At 40.1% G+C, this 19,600-nt stretch overlaps 1 protein-coding gene across 2 annotated transcripts in view; it reads left to right on the forward strand.

Moving 5' to 3' along the window:
- Positions 1–19,600, forward strand: part of PTPRM (protein tyrosine phosphatase receptor type M) — a 761,903-nt gene that overhangs the window by 470,821 nt on the left and 271,482 nt on the right. For both annotated transcript variants that reach the window (XM_061169712.1, XM_061169711.1), the window contains exons 12-13: positions 13,422–13,695; positions 14,711–14,747. In XM_061169712.1, coding sequence (XP_061025695.1) covers positions 13,422–13,695; positions 14,711–14,747 — 311 coding nt within the window. The remainder of the gene's footprint in view (positions 1–13,421; positions 13,696–14,710; positions 14,748–19,600) is intronic.

Here is a 19,600-nt window from a genome sequence, read left to right on the forward strand (position 1 = left end):
AGCAAGACAGATGGATCCCAGGAGGGCGGGGAGGACCAAGTTGGCCTGCTCTGGTGATGAGAAGTGTGATATAATTAGAGGTGGGAGAAGCGGAAGGGAGATCAGGGGTAGATTGATTGATTGGGCGACCTTATGCTCCATATCAGGGGGTGGAGATGTATCCAATGGGCAGTGAGCAGCCATTCCAGGGACTTAGGTAAGGAAAAAATGTAGGGAAGATCAGCTGCAGCCGTGGAGGGTGGGTTAGTGGGACGGGGCATAGGACAGGTGTGCAGGTGTTCCTTTTCATCCGCCCAGTTAAGGTATCGCTAACCCTTAGGGAAGGGATCTTGCACATGTCAAATGCTAATTTTCATTAGAAACGGGACTTAGGGGAACCAGAAACGTTTAGTTCTTTTAGAAGAAAAAAATAGAATGTATCGCCTAATCAAAGTGATTGGTGATGTTAACTGTTTAAAGTATTGTTAAAGTGCATACTAGGACACTCAAAATTGAAAAACTAACTCAGCCATGACTCTCTGGTAATTTACTGGAAATTACTAATCATGTGAATATTTTTAAATCCCAATTTTCATAAGCGGTAAAGAGGTGGCATTGTTAGTCCTTCTTGCTCAGAAGAACCTTCTGGACCTTTCTCTTTTTACTTCTCTGTACCTTCCTTTTACTGTATCACCCTAACCCCTTTGCCCTGAGCCTGTGCTAGGCACTTTTGGGACGATTATGAAACACATTGGGGTGTGTTTGCAATGCCAGTGAATGGATGAGGTGGTGTCTTGGCTTACTGAAGGAGCGCAAAAGGAGTGAATGCTCCAGAACGCTTAGTGGATGAGTGTGGCTGATGCTTGGCTGAGGGACAGGGAAGACTCAAGGTTTTGATCACACCGTTTCTCGTTTTTCTCATTCCTATACCCAAAGGAACCCATGCTTGTCTCTGCAAAGATCAATGTCTGAGGTTGGACTACAGGCTACACGAAGGCCCTTGAGTGTCATTTATAGTGGAGGCCGTACATTATCATACGTGACCGCCTCCCTGGAGGTGAGGTCAGTAGTGCTGGGCACAGTCACCCCACCCGCCGACCAGGAGCCCAGAAGCCACCTGTCAGGATGGGGAGGCAGACATGCAGGTTGAACTCACTGGCCACTGACAATAGAGAAAGTTACCTCCTGCTTCTTCCCCCCTGCACCCCCCCCCGCACCGTCTATCTGGACCATCCATAAATGTAACAGTGGAATCACTTAAAAGCTGTCTCAGTTGTAAACCCAGAGCCCCAGAAGGTTGCCGATGCCTTGAATTGAACAACTTATCGCCTGAGTGACGAATCTCACTGCTGCTCTGCCATTTGCTCTCAGCAGCTGCTGGGTCTTCCTAATCACGATTATTGATTCCACGGAGTTTAAGGGATGAATTTCTAGAGGTGTTCCGAGCTGAGACTGTTAGCCTTTGGGAGACAGGATCTTGGACATTTTGACAAAGACTAGCTGATCCGACTATGGGTGCTTCACTTTCATTTTTTTAAGTGTTACAATCACATAAATACGTGAGAGAAGATGACAAGTTCAAAGAGGCTGATAGTTACTCTTGGGGCAGACAGTGAAAGCCAATCCAGGGAGCTGCTGAGAGCTGTGGGCTTTGGGGGCCAAGGAGCCACTCGGAGAGGACCTGACCACTCTCCTCAGGTGTCAGAACCTCGTGATCCTATGGAGGGGGGCGGACATGGCCATATAATGAACACTGTTTTATGTCATTCTCTTCAGCAGAACATTTTCTCAACCAGCGCTTCTAAGGACGTACAGTGTAATTGTTTATGATGATAACAGCAAAGCACAGGAAAATGCTGATGTGCCTTCTATTTCATCAAAAATTATTTTATTAAGTCTATTATTACATTATGCTTGTGATGGTTACCTATATTTGGTTTTCAGCTCCTTAATTTAATTAACGGTCAATTCTTCAATCTGTGAGATAGTAGAACGGTTGGGTAGCAATGTTTGTTTTTTTCATATCGTCGTATCCATTTTGAGCTGTTCTCTATGTCCTATTTTTTTCATTTCTCTACGTTTCCCTAATAGTGTTTGCCTGTCCAGTGTCAGTGTATTTCCTGCTCAATGAGAATTGGTAAGAGCTCTCTGAAGTTATTAGTCTCTAGTTAAAATTCTTGCCCTTTATAATATTGCCAAGTGTTATAGGAAATTTGAGGGTTGACATTTGCCTATTATTCATTCATTTGTGCACCAAATATCTATTGAGCATCTTTATTTTCAAGTCACTGTGCTAGGATGGTGATCAAGCTGTGTAGAGAAGTCCAGAGTACACTGAGAGCATATGACAGAAGGATGAAATCCCAACAAGGAAATCAGGATGTACTGTTTCAGCTGAAACTCAAAGGAAAAGTAGGAAGTGGCCAGTCAGGGGCTGGAAGGCAGGTGTGGGTCTACCAAGGAGAGGAGCAGCCTTTAGAACAGCCTAGGATCAGAGAAAGTAAAGAGATGTAGACAGTGGTCATCCCAGCAAATACAATTAAAACCACACACATAGTAAATGAAGCTTGACCAGCACTCAGGAGTATTAATTAGATTTATGAATTTAATGTTGGAAGTGAGCCTTTTCCTAGGCTAATTATTATGTTAAATGTATGTAAATGTAATCGGAAATGCAAAATGATCACAAAATGATTTTCAAAATTTAGTTTCTGAATATCCTTCAGTACCTCAAACCTAATTAAGTGTGCAATAAATGTTTATTGAATTGAACGTCATCTTTTTCTTGTGAGAAGTAATTATCACTGAAACCTTTATAGATAAGAAGCCGAAGGTCTCAAACCTCCTTTTAACTCATTATATGTATAAGGAAGAAGAAGCGTTTAAAATTTATATTCTCATCTCTAAATAAAAGTTAAATACCATGACCCTTCCATAGAGTGCAGAAACGTAAAAAAAACACCCTACCCTTACCCTTGGATCAATCTTATTTTTTTTAATAAGAAGAGAAATTCAGAAGGACTACTTCAAATAAGCCATTGGTACAAGTTCAGATTTCCTCAGGAACGTCACTAGAATCTTGCACGCCTATACTGACCCCTTTGAAACTTCTCCTGCTTCTCACCTCTCAGGGTCACTGACATCCTCCTTTCTCCTTTGCTTTCCACCCGCCCCCCATAGGTGGGAAAGGGAGTTGGGAGGTGGGAGAAATGGACGAAGGGGCATGAACTGTGGGGTGATGGATGGTACCTGGACTTGTCATGGTGGTCCCTCTGTAGTGTATACAGATGTTGAATTATAATGCTATGTACCTGAAAGGTATACTAGAATTATATATTTTTTTAAAAACTGGGAACCATGGAGAATTATTACAAAGAATTCTCTGAAAACAACTATCATCAAAATCAAATTAAAATGTAATGAAAGCTTAAAATTAATTACTAATTAATTAAAAGAAAAGAACAATTGCATGGACCAGAAGCCTTGGGTTTGCATCTGGGCTGTGTTGCTTACACTACTGTGTGACCTTGGGCATCCTGTGAACTCTGAGTCTTTCTTTAGTTCTGAAATTGGGTCTAACACACGATCTATCCGTTTCACAGCATCGTCGTGAGGATTAATACAGGTGAAAGTTCTTTGTAAACTGAAGTGCTAAGAAAGGGTAAAACTATAATATCGGGATTTGCTTAACAAAACACACTGACTAGATTGATGTTCAGTTTTTATTCCCTTTATTCCTTGCTTTTGGTAATATGCTTAAAATTTCTAATCACTACTGCCCTTTAACTTTTATGCCAATATACCGAGATTATCACTTCAGTAGTATCTGTGGGGACTTCCCTGGTGGCGCAGTGGTTAAGAATCCACCTGCCAATGCAGGGGACACGGGTTTGAGCCCTGGTCTGAGAAGATCCCACATGCCACGGAGCAACTAAGCCCATGCGCCACAACTACTGAAGCTTGAGCGCCTAGAGCCCATGCTCCGCAGCAAGAGAAGCCACCACAATGAGAAGCCCACACACCGCAACGAAGAGTAGCCCCTGCTCTCCACAACTAGAGAAAAGCCCATGTGTAACAATGAAGACCCAACGCAGCCATAAATAAATAAATAAAAACAAATAAATTTATATTAAAAAAATAGTATCTGTATTCTAAAGGAAACCCATACTTTGACAATAAGTTTATGGTCGTCGTAAGAAATATGTGCAGTCATTCTGTAAAATCATCAGAGTTTTAGAAGACCTACTGTTCCAATCCAAACCCCACAGCGATGAGAAAGCACTGCTGGTTGGAGTAGTTACAAACAAGGGCTCTTTCCTGGAACGAAGGTGCAGAGGTGTTCAGAAGCATCAAATATGCAGCCAACCACAGCATGGAGTTTGGTGACCCTGGGTTTAAATCCTAGTGCTTATTTGCCCTGTAATCTCGGGCAAGTGATACTTTTCTGTCTCATTTTCTTCCTCAATTAGTTGTGAGTGATAATATCTACCTCAAAGGGCAGCTAGGAGGTGAATGACAGTAAGCAAAGCAGTCAGGACAGCATCTAACACAGACGTTATCAGCTCGATATAGGAAAGCTTTTATTTATTGTTGACTCTATTCTGGTCTGTAAAGATGGCAGTACCTTGTAGATAACATGGTAGCCTCTTTTCTTATGCCTGTGTCATAGGAAAGTTTCAAAGTCCCAGTATAATACTTCTGAACCTCAGTTATGATCTGACAGGAATAATAATTATGATAATAAAAAAATGAAGAATTGTTGTTACTTGGATTGAGTAGCTATAATGTGTCAGTCCCATGCTTGGTCCTTTATGAAATGATTTCTAATCATCCAGAGCAGAGTTCCTGGTCAGATGCCAGCACTCTGTGTACAGATATAGGAACTGAGGTCTGGGGGGATTAACAGTCAGCCATGCTCTCCCTGTGCAACAGTGCATGGCCTGCAAGGCCCCTCCCAGGAGCCATCCCCACCACAGACATCGTCCCTGCAGAATCTCTCTGGAACCAATATGGTTACACCTTCCTTTGCAGACATGGGCTTTTCTGAAAATTAATATCCTTTCTTTATTGTCTCTTCCAGTGTTAAGAAAATACATAATGCCTTTGTTTTTAGATTATGATCCTTGCAATCTTTGGGGTTTATCTCTAATACTTCATTCTTAGAAGTTAGAAGCAGGGTTTTTTGGTTTTGGTTTTCTTCATTATTTCTTCATTTTTGTTTTTAAACTAAGACTTCCTTTTTATTTTTTTGGTCAAGCCTAACTCCATCAAAATCTGCTCAATGTTTACTAGCAAAATTTTAAGTACTTGAAGGACTTGGGTTAAACAGCTTTGTTTTAGTGTTATTGGATTGTTTTAATCAAATTCATCAGTCTTTTTTTGTTTATATGTATGTTCTTTTTCATATTACCATGTTTAATAGTCTCTGGAGAATAAAGAAAGAAAATACCAATTCTTTTGAAATGCTTATTAATAGTTTTTTTTTTAATTGTTCCCTCTTCTTTATTGAAGAATTGTAAACTGCAAGACCATCTTAAACGTTTGGGGCTAAAGGTTCTTTTGTCACAGTTCTGGAACCTTTTGAAAAGGTTCTATCCATTGCTAAAATTGTTTAAGGAAAGGAGCTCTAAATACCTGACTTCCAACCTAAAATTTTTCCTTTTTTCATTGGTACACATAGTCACAAAAACCAAAATGTCATTTAACAGTAAAACTTCAGTTTTATATTACTATATTGGCTCAGTTTTTTTATGAGTTATTGTAGCTGAATTGCTACAGAGTGTGTTCACAAAAGGTACTAAATCCCTTATTACCACTGCCACCACCCTTCCCCCACCTGATTTTAGGTGACTTTTATTGTATTAAAAAATAATACTCTGGATTCCTTTACTGCCAGGAAACAAAGATCATTTTTATTAAAGTTGCTTTTAGGATGACAGTGTCAGTCATCTCTTTGAAAATGCATTTTGGAAACTAGGTTTGTTCTTCCAGAACCCTTGAAAAGAAGCCAGAAAAATTGCAGGGGAAGATAATAATAATAGAGTAGATGTATTTGAGCAGTTGTACTGTGAAACTTAATTTAACTTTCCCTCAAACTCCATTTCAAACTTGCTTTTGTGCATGAAAATATACTGTCTTGCTTTCTTTCCCTTATGTCTCAGATTTTCTTTTTCTTCAACATAATCCCCTCTGAAGGATTCTGTGTAGGAGATCAGAGCTCCAGTCTGATGCTCCGGGACCTGCGGGGCAGGTGCACAGGCCTTGCTCAGGGCCTTCTCTGCAGAAGGCCGGGCCAGGGGCCACTGGCCTGGGAAGGGCGCAAGGGGCTCCCACTGCCAAATTCTACCACCACTGCCCCCAAAACAACCAACACATCTGTAATATTTTGACTTCACCTTAATGATTAAAATGGAGAGCAAATGAAATACTAAAATTGAGAGTTGATGGCTCTTGTAACCTGCAGCGTGATTAGAGAAGGCAGAAAAAGGAGTTCCAAGTTTGCCTGGCAGGCACCTGTGGGGAGGTGGAGGTGAGCAGAGACCGAGGCTCTGCGTGTTTGCAGGCTGCTCTCCCTGCCCTCCCCCAGAGAGCAATCTCCCTGGTTCTTATTCCTCACCTTGGGCATCACAGCGGGATGGGAGTCAGCAACCAGCCCTGATTGTCATGCCCTGCAGCGTCCTTCTGCCAGGAGCTGGGCAGTATGGAACCTGTGAGGAAAACCCTGCCACTCCTGGGATTCCTCTCCGGGAAACGCGGGCACTCTCGGGACAGGCCTGCTGGGACCCTGGCAGGCATCTGAGCCAGAGCCTGGCCATTACCCTCAGTGTTTGGTCCTATTGATGAAGGATCCTCATGCTTCTCGGGAGTCTGATGGGAGACTTGTTGAAACTTGGGTGGGTCTTTGTTAGCACAGGTGGTCGTAGTGAATGGAGATTGCATTGGGAATCCAAAGACATGAGCTTTTTGTTTGTTCTCATTGCTTTATCTCTAATTTGGGGGGAAAGTTGATGGCTGTAGGCAGCACAGGACAGTCTTCAGGCGTCACCGGCAGTAGGAGCGTTTGGGCACTAGGTCCAGGCCAGATGTCCTCGGGGAAGCTGATGCCACAAGAGATTTTTTTTTTCAATAGATCTTTTTTGGAGTATAATTGCTTCACAATACCATGTTAGTTTCTGTTGTACACCAAAGTGAATCAGCCATATGCATACACATGTCCCCATATCCCCTTCCTCTTCAGGCTCCCTCCCACCCTCCCTATCCCACCCCACTAGGTCATCGCAAAGCACCGAGCTGATCTCCCTGTGCTATGCTACTGCTTCCCACTAGCTATTTTACATTCGGTAGTGTGTATATGTCGATGCTACTCTCACTTCGCCCCAGCTTCCCCCTCCGCGCCCCCGTGTCCTCAAGTCCACTGTAGACACTGACACTCCCCCTCTGTACCCTCTTTCACTCTGTACAAACCTCTGTCAGCATCTTGTCCCAGTTCTTTGTTGGAGGGACCTGTTGCTAACACCCCGAGAACGGGGACAGTGTGGACTTCATTCCTCTTTTTCTTCTTCCCTTGTGCCTGGCACAAGGCTTGATATGTGATAACTATCGTAGAAAATAAGGAAATATGAATAAAATAGTTTTCTTCTCACTTGCTGATGTCACAACTTGCCTGATCTCGTACCAGGGATTATAAAATATCAGAGCTGGAAAGGACCTTAGTGGTCAGGGGATGATTTGGTGGCAGTGCTGGACCCAGTCACCTGGGCATGGGGCTCCCAGTTCACTGTGCTCTCAGCGGCACCCCCTTCGGGATGGTGGCATTTGTATTCTGGCTTACCTGGCCTGCACTACAGCTACTTTTAGGGACTGAAAGATTCTGACTTGAGTATAATAATGAAGATATTTAGTGTGGCTTTGATAGTATTTGATTTTTCAAGTTTTATTCAAATCCCTAGAGCTATTTAAGAAAAACAAGCTTTAAAAATAGTAGCAGACCTTGAGTTATAATTTTTATAGTCATGCATTTGTTATGAAATTGTGATGATTAAATTATGACAAACGTAGCTGAAATGAAATGTGCAAAGGAAAACGTCTTCACTTGTGAAAAGGAGGAGAAATCACTCTTAAAGATGTTCCATCTTGGACTAATTTACTTGAAATTTGGTGCCTGTCGTGAAGATTAATAACATGTGGCCTTTTACACAGCTTCTCAGCCCGAGTCTAATGTTCTAGTTGTCCTTTTATTATCCCAAACCTCCATAACTAAAGGATTTTTCCTTCCTGCCCTTTGTTCACAATATGGAGCTGTAATTGAGTTCATATTTCTCACCCAACCTTTCAGCTATAATTAATATTTTATTATATCAGATTTTGTCACTAACTAGCAGAGCAGCAGGGTGTGGGACCACGTGCTCAGGCGTGCTTACACATACACACACACATGTGCGCACACATGCAGAACAGAAGTAACTTAGGGATGCCAGGCGAGCTCCTGATGATGAATTATGGCCGAGAGAACATCAATTTTATTTGTGGTACCCTGAAAATATGCCACAGCAATAGATGGCCGATCCTATCTAGAAGAGAGCAGGACAAAGAGAAATTAAAGTGGGCAACATAGAATATTCGACCCCACGGATCAGTTTATGCTACGCAGTGTGTTACCCAGGGTCCATTGTGGAAAACTAGTGATCAGACCTCATTTGTGAGTCAATGAGCAGGACAGGCTCGGTCAGCTGCTCTCAGCACCAGTGTTATGTGGATCCTAGTCATGATGACAAACACATTGAACTTACTGAACTGACCTTTCTTTTTCCTCATTTTAAACTGGTGACAATTCTTTTAAAATGTAGTTCAGTTGTACCAGGTCATTTGGATCTTCAGGGTGTCATTTCAGTAAATGCTGACAGGTTTAGGGAAAGGATGTGACTGAAAAAGAACAGGAAGAAAATACATTCTGTGTTATTGCATAAATAAACCTGAATTACACATTTATTTTACCTGCCTTGAATATAATTTGTACTTTCATTTTCCCTCACCACCCCCAAAGAGTGAATCTTCAAGAAGATATTAATACTAGACTCTATTCTTTTTTTCTAGAGAGAGAATAGGTGGTTTTTACCAAAAATTGCAGATCAAGCTGAAAGTCACTAATAGTGCCATGAAATGAAAAATATTCTAAGTCCTTGAAATGATGAGAAATGCCAACTTTAAAGGACTGGCAAAAGCAGCAATGAAACGGATCAGTACTTTTCTCCTCCTCACCCCCCCATCCTGCTATCTGGTTGGATAATCCTCCAATATTTTATGCTGATAAGAAACAGAATAAGTAGATAGAAAAATGGACTTATGACTAAGGGCTTAATCTGGAAATGAATTAGGACACACATCTTGAAGTCAATTTCAGATCTGCAGCAGGCTTCCCCTAACATCTTCAAAGTTAGAAAAGACCAAAACCATTTTGTCACATTTGAACTTTCAAGTTTAACAAACTACATGAAAGATGTTCAGATGTTCTTTTCTAGGTTATACTTCATGGGCTAGTCTATATAAATGCAGATTTCTTATTCTCCTTCTAAAAGCCTTAGAGTTTTGTTGTAGAAAAGCCTGGCATCAATTAAACTTTAAATTAAATTTCACTCTGTAAGAAAGTTCAGATACAGTGATGTCACATTTTTGGCAGATTCATCTTCACGATGGATTGTGCCCTCACATTGCAAATGCCGTAGGAAAGTTTTACGTGATTTTAAATTCCAGAATAGTGGTGGAGGAAGGCTAGGAATGGTGAGACTTTGATAAACAAAGAGGCCGTGAGTAACACATTAAAAGGATAAAAGAATTTTAATTCAGCTTACTAAGCTAGAAACTTCTGTTTGGTTTTCCATCTGTGAGAATTTGCTTTTTTCAATCATCCTTTTAGGAAAAACATTCAAACAGTGAGATTTTCAAATCTGCTTTTGAGATGACACTTGTGGTTGGAGAGATCTTGTGAAAATCATCAGTGGGATGATGTTATTTGTACAAATGAAAAGCGCATCAGTCACCAAGTTCTGTCCAGGTACCGTTGACCTGGATGCCAGTAATGTGTTAATTTCCATCCAGGAGGCAGCAGTGTGTGGCCACTGGGCAGCAGAACGGATTCAGCCATTTTTCATTAGCACTTGGACTTTGATAAAGGGGAATAGAAAAGAGCTGCTTGACCTTTCAGCGCTTAAATTATTAAAGAGCAAATAGATTTGAGGTCTGGATGCTTGCAAATCTAATTTGTCTTGTGGAGGAAGGATGAAAAGACATTTTGGGTTTGAAATTGCTCTAGTCAACTTAGTTCTTCCTTTAATATATCTGAAGATGAGTAGATGGTAGCTATTTAAAAAGTAATATGTCTGGAGTAGAGTGCATGGCATAACATACCAACTGGCTGAAATGGAGGCCCACTAAATAATCATTTAATTCTTGCATTTTCATCTGATCCTCCTAAACTTGCTGCTTGGAAAAATTAATTTTTTTCATCCGTATCCACTTAGATGGCATTTAAATTACAAAACAAAATTGTCTTTCTCTAGGGAGTGTCAAATATCATATTGTTCAAGTTAAATCAGGCCAGTGCCTGGCACATACTAGGGGCTCAGAAAGTATGCGTTGACTTAATAAATGAGGAAAGCTGGGGAAAGATGGATGGAAAGTGAGGATGGAGATGAGGGGAGAGAGGAAACAGAGTTGCAGCTTCTGATTCTCTCCATTTCTCCTTATTTGCGGGTTGTACAGGATAAACTTGCAATCTAACCTGCATGATCTTATTGCAAAACCTTTTTCTTGGTAATTCCCTTCTCTCTTACCTCTTGGGTATTCAGGAAATGAATACAAAAGAAACTTAGTATTAAATTTTAGTAAAATGAAGCATATTAGTGAATATCAGTATATTTCCTCCCTCCTACTACATATAAGGTATATAAAGTAAAAATTACTTCTGGATTACGTTACGCTTTCAAAAATATGTACTTCGTGGCCCACTTCATTCTGTCTCATGAGATACAGAAGTGACTAACTGTGTTGTCGGATGGTCAGGAGACCACATCTACTATTTAATTAACTATGTGCCCCAGATAGAACGGGCACCTCACCTCTGAACCTTAGTTTTCTCATCAGTAAAACCAGAAAATAAAACCTACATGTGCAAGGCTCCTGGCCTAGCACTTCCTGTATGGAATAACTTCTGCAAATTTTTTTCTTCGCATAAATCTTCATATTTCTACTTTGTCTAGTATACTAGGCTTCCCGGAAGGTGTTTTTAAAGTGGAATTTTGAAAATCATGTCCTATAGCAAGTAAATTGGAAAAGCTTGCTGATAGAAGAAAGCCAGTGTTAAAAATTACTTAATGGAGAATCTCTTTGCAAAGCAATTAATTATTCTTTGATTTACCCATCTTGTGAGAGTAGTTCTTGTATGCTGAATAAAAATTCTGAATAAAAAAAATATAAAATGTACCTTGGAGACCCATCTAGTTCTCTCATTTCATAGGAAAAAAATAAGAACCAAAGACGTTAATTTAAAACCCCAGTTTTAGCAGAATTAGGAGTAGAGTCTAGGGGGATGCACATGCCAGTGTCTGCTACCCTGACAGAAGGCGTTGCAGGAAAACAGTCACACTTTCTTAATGATGTTTGCACTTCTCTAACCGAAGCCTTGAGAGTTATACGTTGTCCCTCTGTTACATTCTGTTGGTTGCATGCAATCTTCAAGGTTAGCCAGTGCCATACTTGGTGGGAGAAATGTCAAAGAACTTGCAGATATAGTGGAATCACCACATCTGACTGTAGATGTAAGAGGTCAGGGAGAAGGGGGAGTGAAATCAAAGCCCCCTCTGTCTCTGCCTGTGTTCCTTGTTCCCCCCACCCCCAAAGGAAGGTCCTTCCTAAATTCTTCCTTCCATGTTGGATACACCCTGCAGTGAGAACTCTGCAAGATTTGGTGGAGCATCTTACGGGACCCATAGAAAGTCTTGATGTTAGGAAGTAAGAGTCATATTTCTTTTCTTTTCTTTAAGTTTGCATCCCTGCTCAGAAGTCCCTTTATCATTATTTACACTGTAAACCTGCTGGACTCCCTGCCTACTGAGCAATCATTCTGATGTTGTACAACCATCGATTTTTGTTAGGACAGAATTACAAACTGAACGGCAGCTGCGTTGCATGACTGAAATAGAATGTGCTAAGTGGTTGTACTTCCAGAAACAGGAGATTCACTGGGTGCAGATTCAGAGCTCACACGGACAGGAGCACAGAGAGGGACCCCTCCGGGCCGACCCCAGCGCGTGGCGTTGGTAGGCACCTCCCTTCTATTCTGTTTCCCCGGCTTTAATGAGTGGCTGTGCTGAGCAGCCCCAGGGTTACAGCGTTGCTCGGGGAGTCACGGTGCTTTTCTGACAAAGTAAGAAAAAGATATATCTCCTTGTCAGAACGACTTGCAATCTAGTCTGGATTCAGTTTTTGAAAGCTGCTGTCAAGGTTTGTTTTTTCTCAGTATTAGAAACTTTTTTTTTTCCCCAACCAAACTGCACAACAGTTCATCATTCTAGTAAATGTATGTAGCTCAATAAAGAAGTCCATCCCTTCAAGGTTTCTCCTATTCTCCGAAGGTTAATTCGAAATTCACAGATATTGGAAGGGGGTGGGGAGGGAAAGGTGAGTAAGGACCAGGAGATCTACTCCTTGCTGGGGACATCTGTCTCACAGGCATCTTCTGAGGATACTCATTCCCATCTTATCTTTATATAGAATTCAAGTAGCCCTGTTCATTATTTACTCTTAGAAACCACTTGTAACTCCAGGGTGTTGGCTTTTGAAATTCCAGTGCCTTTTCTCCACTTTTCTGATGTCCTCACTTTCCGCTGACCGAATATGGTGAAAGGCAAACGAATAGAAGAAAATATGGGAAGTTACACCTTGGTTAACCCGAATCATCACACACTGTATCTTGTGACTTGATAAAACTTCACACACGTTCGTACAGATGTCACCGAAGAAAATATTACGTTGCCTTTTTTAATAAACTTACGGTTAATATTGATTGGTTCATTGACTAGGTAAACTGAGTTCATTTTCTACAAATTCATCTTCAGTTACATGTAAGAAGAACGTTACCTTGGTGTCCTGCTCACATAAACAGCAGAGATTGTTATATAAAAACGTTTTAACTATGGTAAATTTTCTGTCCCTCAAGAAATTGTCTTATTTGGGGGTGAGAGAGTTCTGTGCAAAAGCATTAAGCACTTTCCCTCTCTTTCGTGGAGCAAGTGTTGAATCCGTGTCCATTAGGCACTAAGCACTTATTATTGGCTCTATCCAGTGTGTTCTTTATTAGGGGTGTCCTGTGGGTCTCTACGGTTGAAGACCATGGGGATCAACTCTGTTATCCGAAACTATCACTGATAATACTCTCTTTTTTCTAGTGTCTACCAAATAGTTGTCGAGGAAGAGCGTCCTCGAAGAGCTAAAAAGACAACAGAAATCTTAAAATGCTACCCGGTGCCCATCCACTTCCAGAATGCTTCTCTACTGAACTCCCAGTACTACTTCGCTGCTGAATTCCCAGCCAACAGCCTCCAATCGGCTCAGCCTTTTACTATTGGTGATAATAAGACGTACAATGGATACTGGAACACCCCTCTCCTTCCCCATAAAAGCTACAGAATTTATTTCCAAGCTGCTAGCAGAGCCAACGGGGTAAGTTTTATAAATGGCTGTTTACTTAGGCCATTCAGTGTTATCAATGCGAACACAGTCAGATCACATAAGGTAGCCGTAAGAAGGAAAGTCATGCTTTTGTGTGCTTTTACTTGGAATAAATGTGTTTTATTCTCTCTTTTTAAAATTATTTTCACCTGGAGAAATTCATGGGAAGAAATGCATATATTCATATTTGTTTGGGTAGGAAGAATATATTGTCAACATGATGGTTTTTATTTTCAGTTTTTACTTGTTACCAAAAGTCGGCTAGTAATTCTGCTTAGCTTACTATTTTACAGGGAAATAGTACAGCTCTAACATGTACATTCAGCTCATTTACAATTTTGTGAGATTCACAACATCTGTCTTTTCAGCATATTCTGTCCCATTTCTTTGGTTCCACAAGAGTTTAAGCTTCCTATAGCTGGGACTAAATTAGTTATCTTTCTTTTTTTTCTAAGAGAAAACAGCTTTGGAAAGATGAGATAGAAACAAAATAAAAACTATCAAGTTGTTTTTGAATTTTTTTCCCTTTCCTGTTCAGACCAACCCAGAGCTCTGATGAGATAGGAAAGTCTCCTTAGAAGGAAGGGCGAATTTTCCAGATACGACAGTGGTTTCCTCCTTGACAGCGTGGGTCTCGGTACCATCACTGCCTTTGGCCAGTGAGAAGGGGGGAAAATCAGGGGCACAGGTTTTGCCCACGAGTGTCTGCACAGGGAGCCAGTGAGGGTCCGGAGGAGGAAGCCGGGGGGCCACCTGGCAGAGGCGTTCTATGTGTAACTCCAGGCTCGCCATCTGCTCCCGGGGTGCCCACCAGCGCCACCGCCAGCACTGGAGCCGGAAAAACGTATCAGAGCGCAGTCCAAGCGCTAATCACTGTGTGGTTAACGCCTCACTTGGAACAATGAGAACCTCCCTTATCCGTATTTAAAGAGAACTGCAGAGATTTTATTTGTTTCACGTAAAACATGAATAGTGATTTTTTTTTCCCCCTCTTTATTTAACACAGGAAACCAAAATAGACTGTGTCCAAGTGGCCACAAAAGGTAGGTTGAAATTGTGCGAAGCTCTGCTGGCTTCTGTCCTTTACGAGTTTAGATGGCATTTCAGAACTTCTTGAAATGTTCATGTCATTGAAATCAGTGTGTGGGGGGATGTGTGCTCCTAGGTGTGTGCTAGGATTGTAGGCCAGTTAAATTTGACTGTGTTTCACACAGGTATTTTTTTAAATGAGAAGTCACATTGCTGTGTTTCAAAGCAGTTTTCAATGGTTATCTTTTTAAAACTTCTATTAAAATAGAATTGATTTTTATATGATCTCGTTTATACTGTGGTATAAACCACAGTACCCTACGTAGTAATACTGTGTCTAGTGAATGTTCAGCTGCACAATAGTAAAATACCTCCTGCTGTTTTAAAGCAATTATCTAGTTATAATAGATCTGTAGAGTCTGCGTGGGCTTTTTTCACTGGGGATGTGTGTCTCTTTGAACCCAGGAACCAGGTGATGTTATTGTGGACCTTCTGTTTCCCAGGCCTGGTTACAATCCTGAGAAAATGTGATGGAGGATGAAAGGTAGATTAGGATGAACCAGCGTAAGCTCACCACACAGGGCCTCCTAAAGAAGAGAGTGCAGCTGTGTGTGTGTGTGTGTGTGTGTGTGTGTGTGTGTGTGTACACATACTGTAACATCATCTTGTCAACCTCGCAGTGTGCTTTTGCCATCCCATGTGGAAGTATTTGAGAAAATGCCACGAGAAACATCCGATGCTGCAGGAAAACGAGGCAGTATACGTTAACACTTGTAGTTAAACGCACTCTTTCAGATCAGTAGAGGAGCCATGAGCACAGGGAGGAAGTGCTGTGAGACTGAATTTGGGAAGGACGGCAAGAAGGCAGAAAGCACCAGATTTCGTCAGCTCACAGGGAGTCACTTGACAAGTTCTGTTGGATGAACCTATCTTGTTTTTGCTGTTTAACGTTCAGGCAGCTTAGTTTGAATATATCGTGGGTGCCCATCGGCATTTTCAAAATTCTCATTGAATTCTTATTTCCTGAAGAAACATGACCTTTTTATTCCATTAACTTGACACACATTTCTTGGTTTCATGTTATGTGCCAGGCCTTGTGGGAGGTACTCACCTTATTTGTATTTTGTTTGTCCTCATGGGCTCATAGCTCTATTTCCAAGACTCTCCTTATATTGATTTTAAAACACTCAATTCTTTATATCATATTGTACCTGATTAAGAGCCTTTATTTGTAGGGATAAATTAATAAAAAATGAAATTACAGACATTGATGTGTTTTCTAAACTGTAATTCGCTGTTAACTATTAATTATCACAGTATGATAAGGCCTTTGAATGAGGTATCGACGTTCTCAGGCCTCCGATCATGGCCCATGCTCAGATTGCTTTATTGAATTCTGCTGACCCTTGAGGTCTCAACAGAAAACCCAGTTCCAGAGTGCCTGATTCATAATGCCTTGCATTTCACATCACAGCTGAAAGTTAAAATTACTTTCATATGTATGTTCTCATTTATTTCTTCTAAATTACTGTGAGAAAGGAGACATGTATTGCTATTTTTATTTTTGAGACGAAGAAAGTGCATATTTGGGGAGATTAATTGACTTGCCAAGGTCACTCAGCTAATAATCTGTGTGTCAAGGCTTGATCCCAAGCGTTTGGCCTCCTACACCAGTGTTTCCCTGTATCTCAGGGCTTTTCACCCAGCAGAACCTCTGGCCAATCGTAGTTCTGCAGCATATAAGTATCTGTCCTCCTTTTTATTAGAACTGAGTCACCGCCCAGTTGACTCTGGAAACAGCAGAATATCTGCCATCCTGTTCATGTGCAGAGTTAAATAATTATATAAACAACACACTAGTAAATATGGAAATGTGGCGTTTGCTCTTTTCACAATAGATTGAATTAGATGGTGATTTGGATCGTTTTCTTCTATCATCAGCTAGATTTAATCAATATTGTAATTTGTTTTTCAATTCACCAAAGGATGATTAGGCAATCAGATGACCTGATTGACTAAATATTTCTCCGCTCATATTTTCTGAGTCATTCGCAAACATTTACACAGCAACAAACTCTATCCAACCAAATAACCTTTTGAGGGGGAAGAGGGAAACAAATTTTAATTTTCATTGCCTCACTTTGTCATTCCTATTCATAAAATCACAGCACAGGAGGGAACCTCGGGAGATAGTCTCCTGCTGGGTGAAAACTACACTGTTTGGTACCATTTTATTTCATGAATTTCTATATGTACAGGTTCAGCAACCTTCCTTTACAGCACCGTCTAATGTTTCATCACCTTTATAATCAGATAATTTTTTGCTTATTCATACTAAAATTGATTTTGCAATGAAGGAAGCCATTCCATCTTGACGACTTCATCAAAACAGAGAAATTGGCAGGTCTGACAGTGTTACTGGTACCATATCATAAAGATGTTTGAAATTTAAAAGAGTTAAGCATCTTGACTGTTTTTGCCACTTAGTGCTGACAATATAGTGGCTTAATTGAATTTTCAGACACTAAACCACTTTGCTGAGCAGCATTTTGAATTTACAAAGATTTCAGTGTTCTCATGAAACAATTGTTGACAAGTATCTTTATAGAGAAAGTATGGAGGTGGATTTTTTTCCACAAGGAACTAATTTGTAATTTCAAACACAGATATGTCTCTTAAAGATACATTTCATGCTAGTTATAAATTTAATGTAGTGATTATTTTAATCATATTCCAAGGGTACATTTTGATTCTAATCATCTCAAATATAAAGCCTCATAAAAAATTGGACACCAGAAAATACCTAAGGTGGGTCATTACATATCTCCATATGTTGGGGGATTGCCTGTATTTTTATGTATCCTCCTTTAATTTATATACCTAGATTCGTCATAAGTATATATGGTTAGCTATAGGCAAACTCACCCCAGACTATTCTATCTCTTGAGTTAAAAAGACACCATACGGGACTTCCCTGGTGGCGCGGTGGTTAAGAATCCGCCTGCCAATGCAGGGGACACAAGTTCGAGCCCTGGTCTGGGAAGATCCCACATGCCGCGGAGCAACTAAGCCCGTGTGCCACAGCTACTGAGCCTGCACTCTAGAGCCCGTGAGCCACAACTACTGAGCCTGCAAGCCACAACTACCAAAGCCCGCCTGCCTAGAGCCCATGCTCCGCAACAAGAGAAGCCACCACAATGAGAAGCCCGCTCACCGCAACGAAGAGCAGCCCCCACTCGCCACAACTAGAGAAAGCCCGCATGCAGCAATGAAGACCCAATGCAGCCAAAAATAAAATAAATAAATTTATAACAATTAACTAAATAAATAAATTAAATTGTAAAAAAAAAAAAAAGAAAGACACCATACGATGACAATATACTTGATGTTTTGGGGTTACCCTCCCAACAGGATTCTTTTTAATCTTTATGGTGGAGTACATAGAATGGCTTTTAGCTATTTTTAGATTCTCCTAATTTTTATTTTGATTTTTAATCACATTCACATTTTTATAGTTGAATTCTGTTTAACACCACTTGATCCAGCTGTGTCTTAGCAATCCTTGTATATGTTTTCCTTAACTTTCACCTACCTTATGGCTGCCTATGGTAACTAGTAGGGTGGAAACTCTTTTCTGCTAGTTTTGGAAGAATTTGTTAATGATCAATTCTAAAGAATTTGTTGATGATCAATTCTAAACTGACAGGAAACTTTTACTTTCACTTAAAAGTAAAAATCCGTCTTGTTAGTAAATTAGATTTCTTGTATTAAATGAGGTATAGTCATTCTAATTGATATAATAATTAGTTTAAACTGTATACTTTGCATTAATCTCCCATAAAATAATTTTTTCCATGACATGATGCCAGCTATGTTTCTCCTTGACAATATAGCCATTTGGGAGCTTTCTTGTTATACATTTATTTAAAAAAAAAATATTTGAGGACACACATAGATCGAAAGTGAGGGGATGGAAAAAGATATTTCATGCAAACGGAAATGACAATAAACCAGGGGTCACAATACTCATATCAGACAAAACAGGCTCTAAAACAAAGGCCATAAAGAAAGATAAAGAAGGACACTGCATAATGATAAAAGGATCAGTACAAGAAGAGGATATTACACTTGTCAACATACATGTACCCAGTATAGGAGCACCCAAATACATAAAACAAATACTAACAGACATAGATGGAGAAATTGGTGGGAATACATGATAGTAGGAGACTTTAACACCCCGCTCACATCAATGGACAGATCTTCTGGACAGAAAATCAGTAAGGCAACAGAGATCCTAAATGATACAATAGAACAGTTAGAGTTAATTGATATTTTCAGGACATTACATCCAAAAAAAACCAGAATACACATTCTTTTCAAGTGCACATGGAACGTTCTCTAGGATTGACCACATACAAGGGCACAAAACAAGCCTCAACAAATTTAAGAGGATAAAAAAAATTTACGTGCCTATTATGTTAGGCATAGTGTAATCTGTAAAACTTCCAAACATAGATACATAAATATATCACTTTTTAAATTTTGAGGATTTCAAGTTCATAAAAGTTTTGAGGTTTTTGTTTGTTTCTTTGTTTTTAGGGTATGGGGGGAGGGGTGTCATATGTATTAACTTATTCCTCTCCTTGCTATGATTTGACTAACAGCAGTATAGCTAGAAATCAAGACAAAAACTGCATGAAAACTACATGCTAAATTATTTTCAAAAGTATTATAGTAGTCAGATATAAACCTTAAAGAAAAAGAAAACAAAACCATTATTCTAATGTCATATTTTAAGGTGAATTTTCTGTGTGAAAATGCTCCACTGTTTTTAAGTGTAGTCTTTTATTTAACTTACATTTGT

Source organism: Eubalaena glacialis, chromosome 15 (genome assembly GCF_028564815.1).
Source record: "Eubalaena glacialis isolate mEubGla1 chromosome 15, mEubGla1.1.hap2.+ XY, whole genome shotgun sequence".
Taxonomy (NCBI): Eukaryota; Metazoa; Chordata; class Mammalia; order Artiodactyla; family Balaenidae; genus Eubalaena; species Eubalaena glacialis.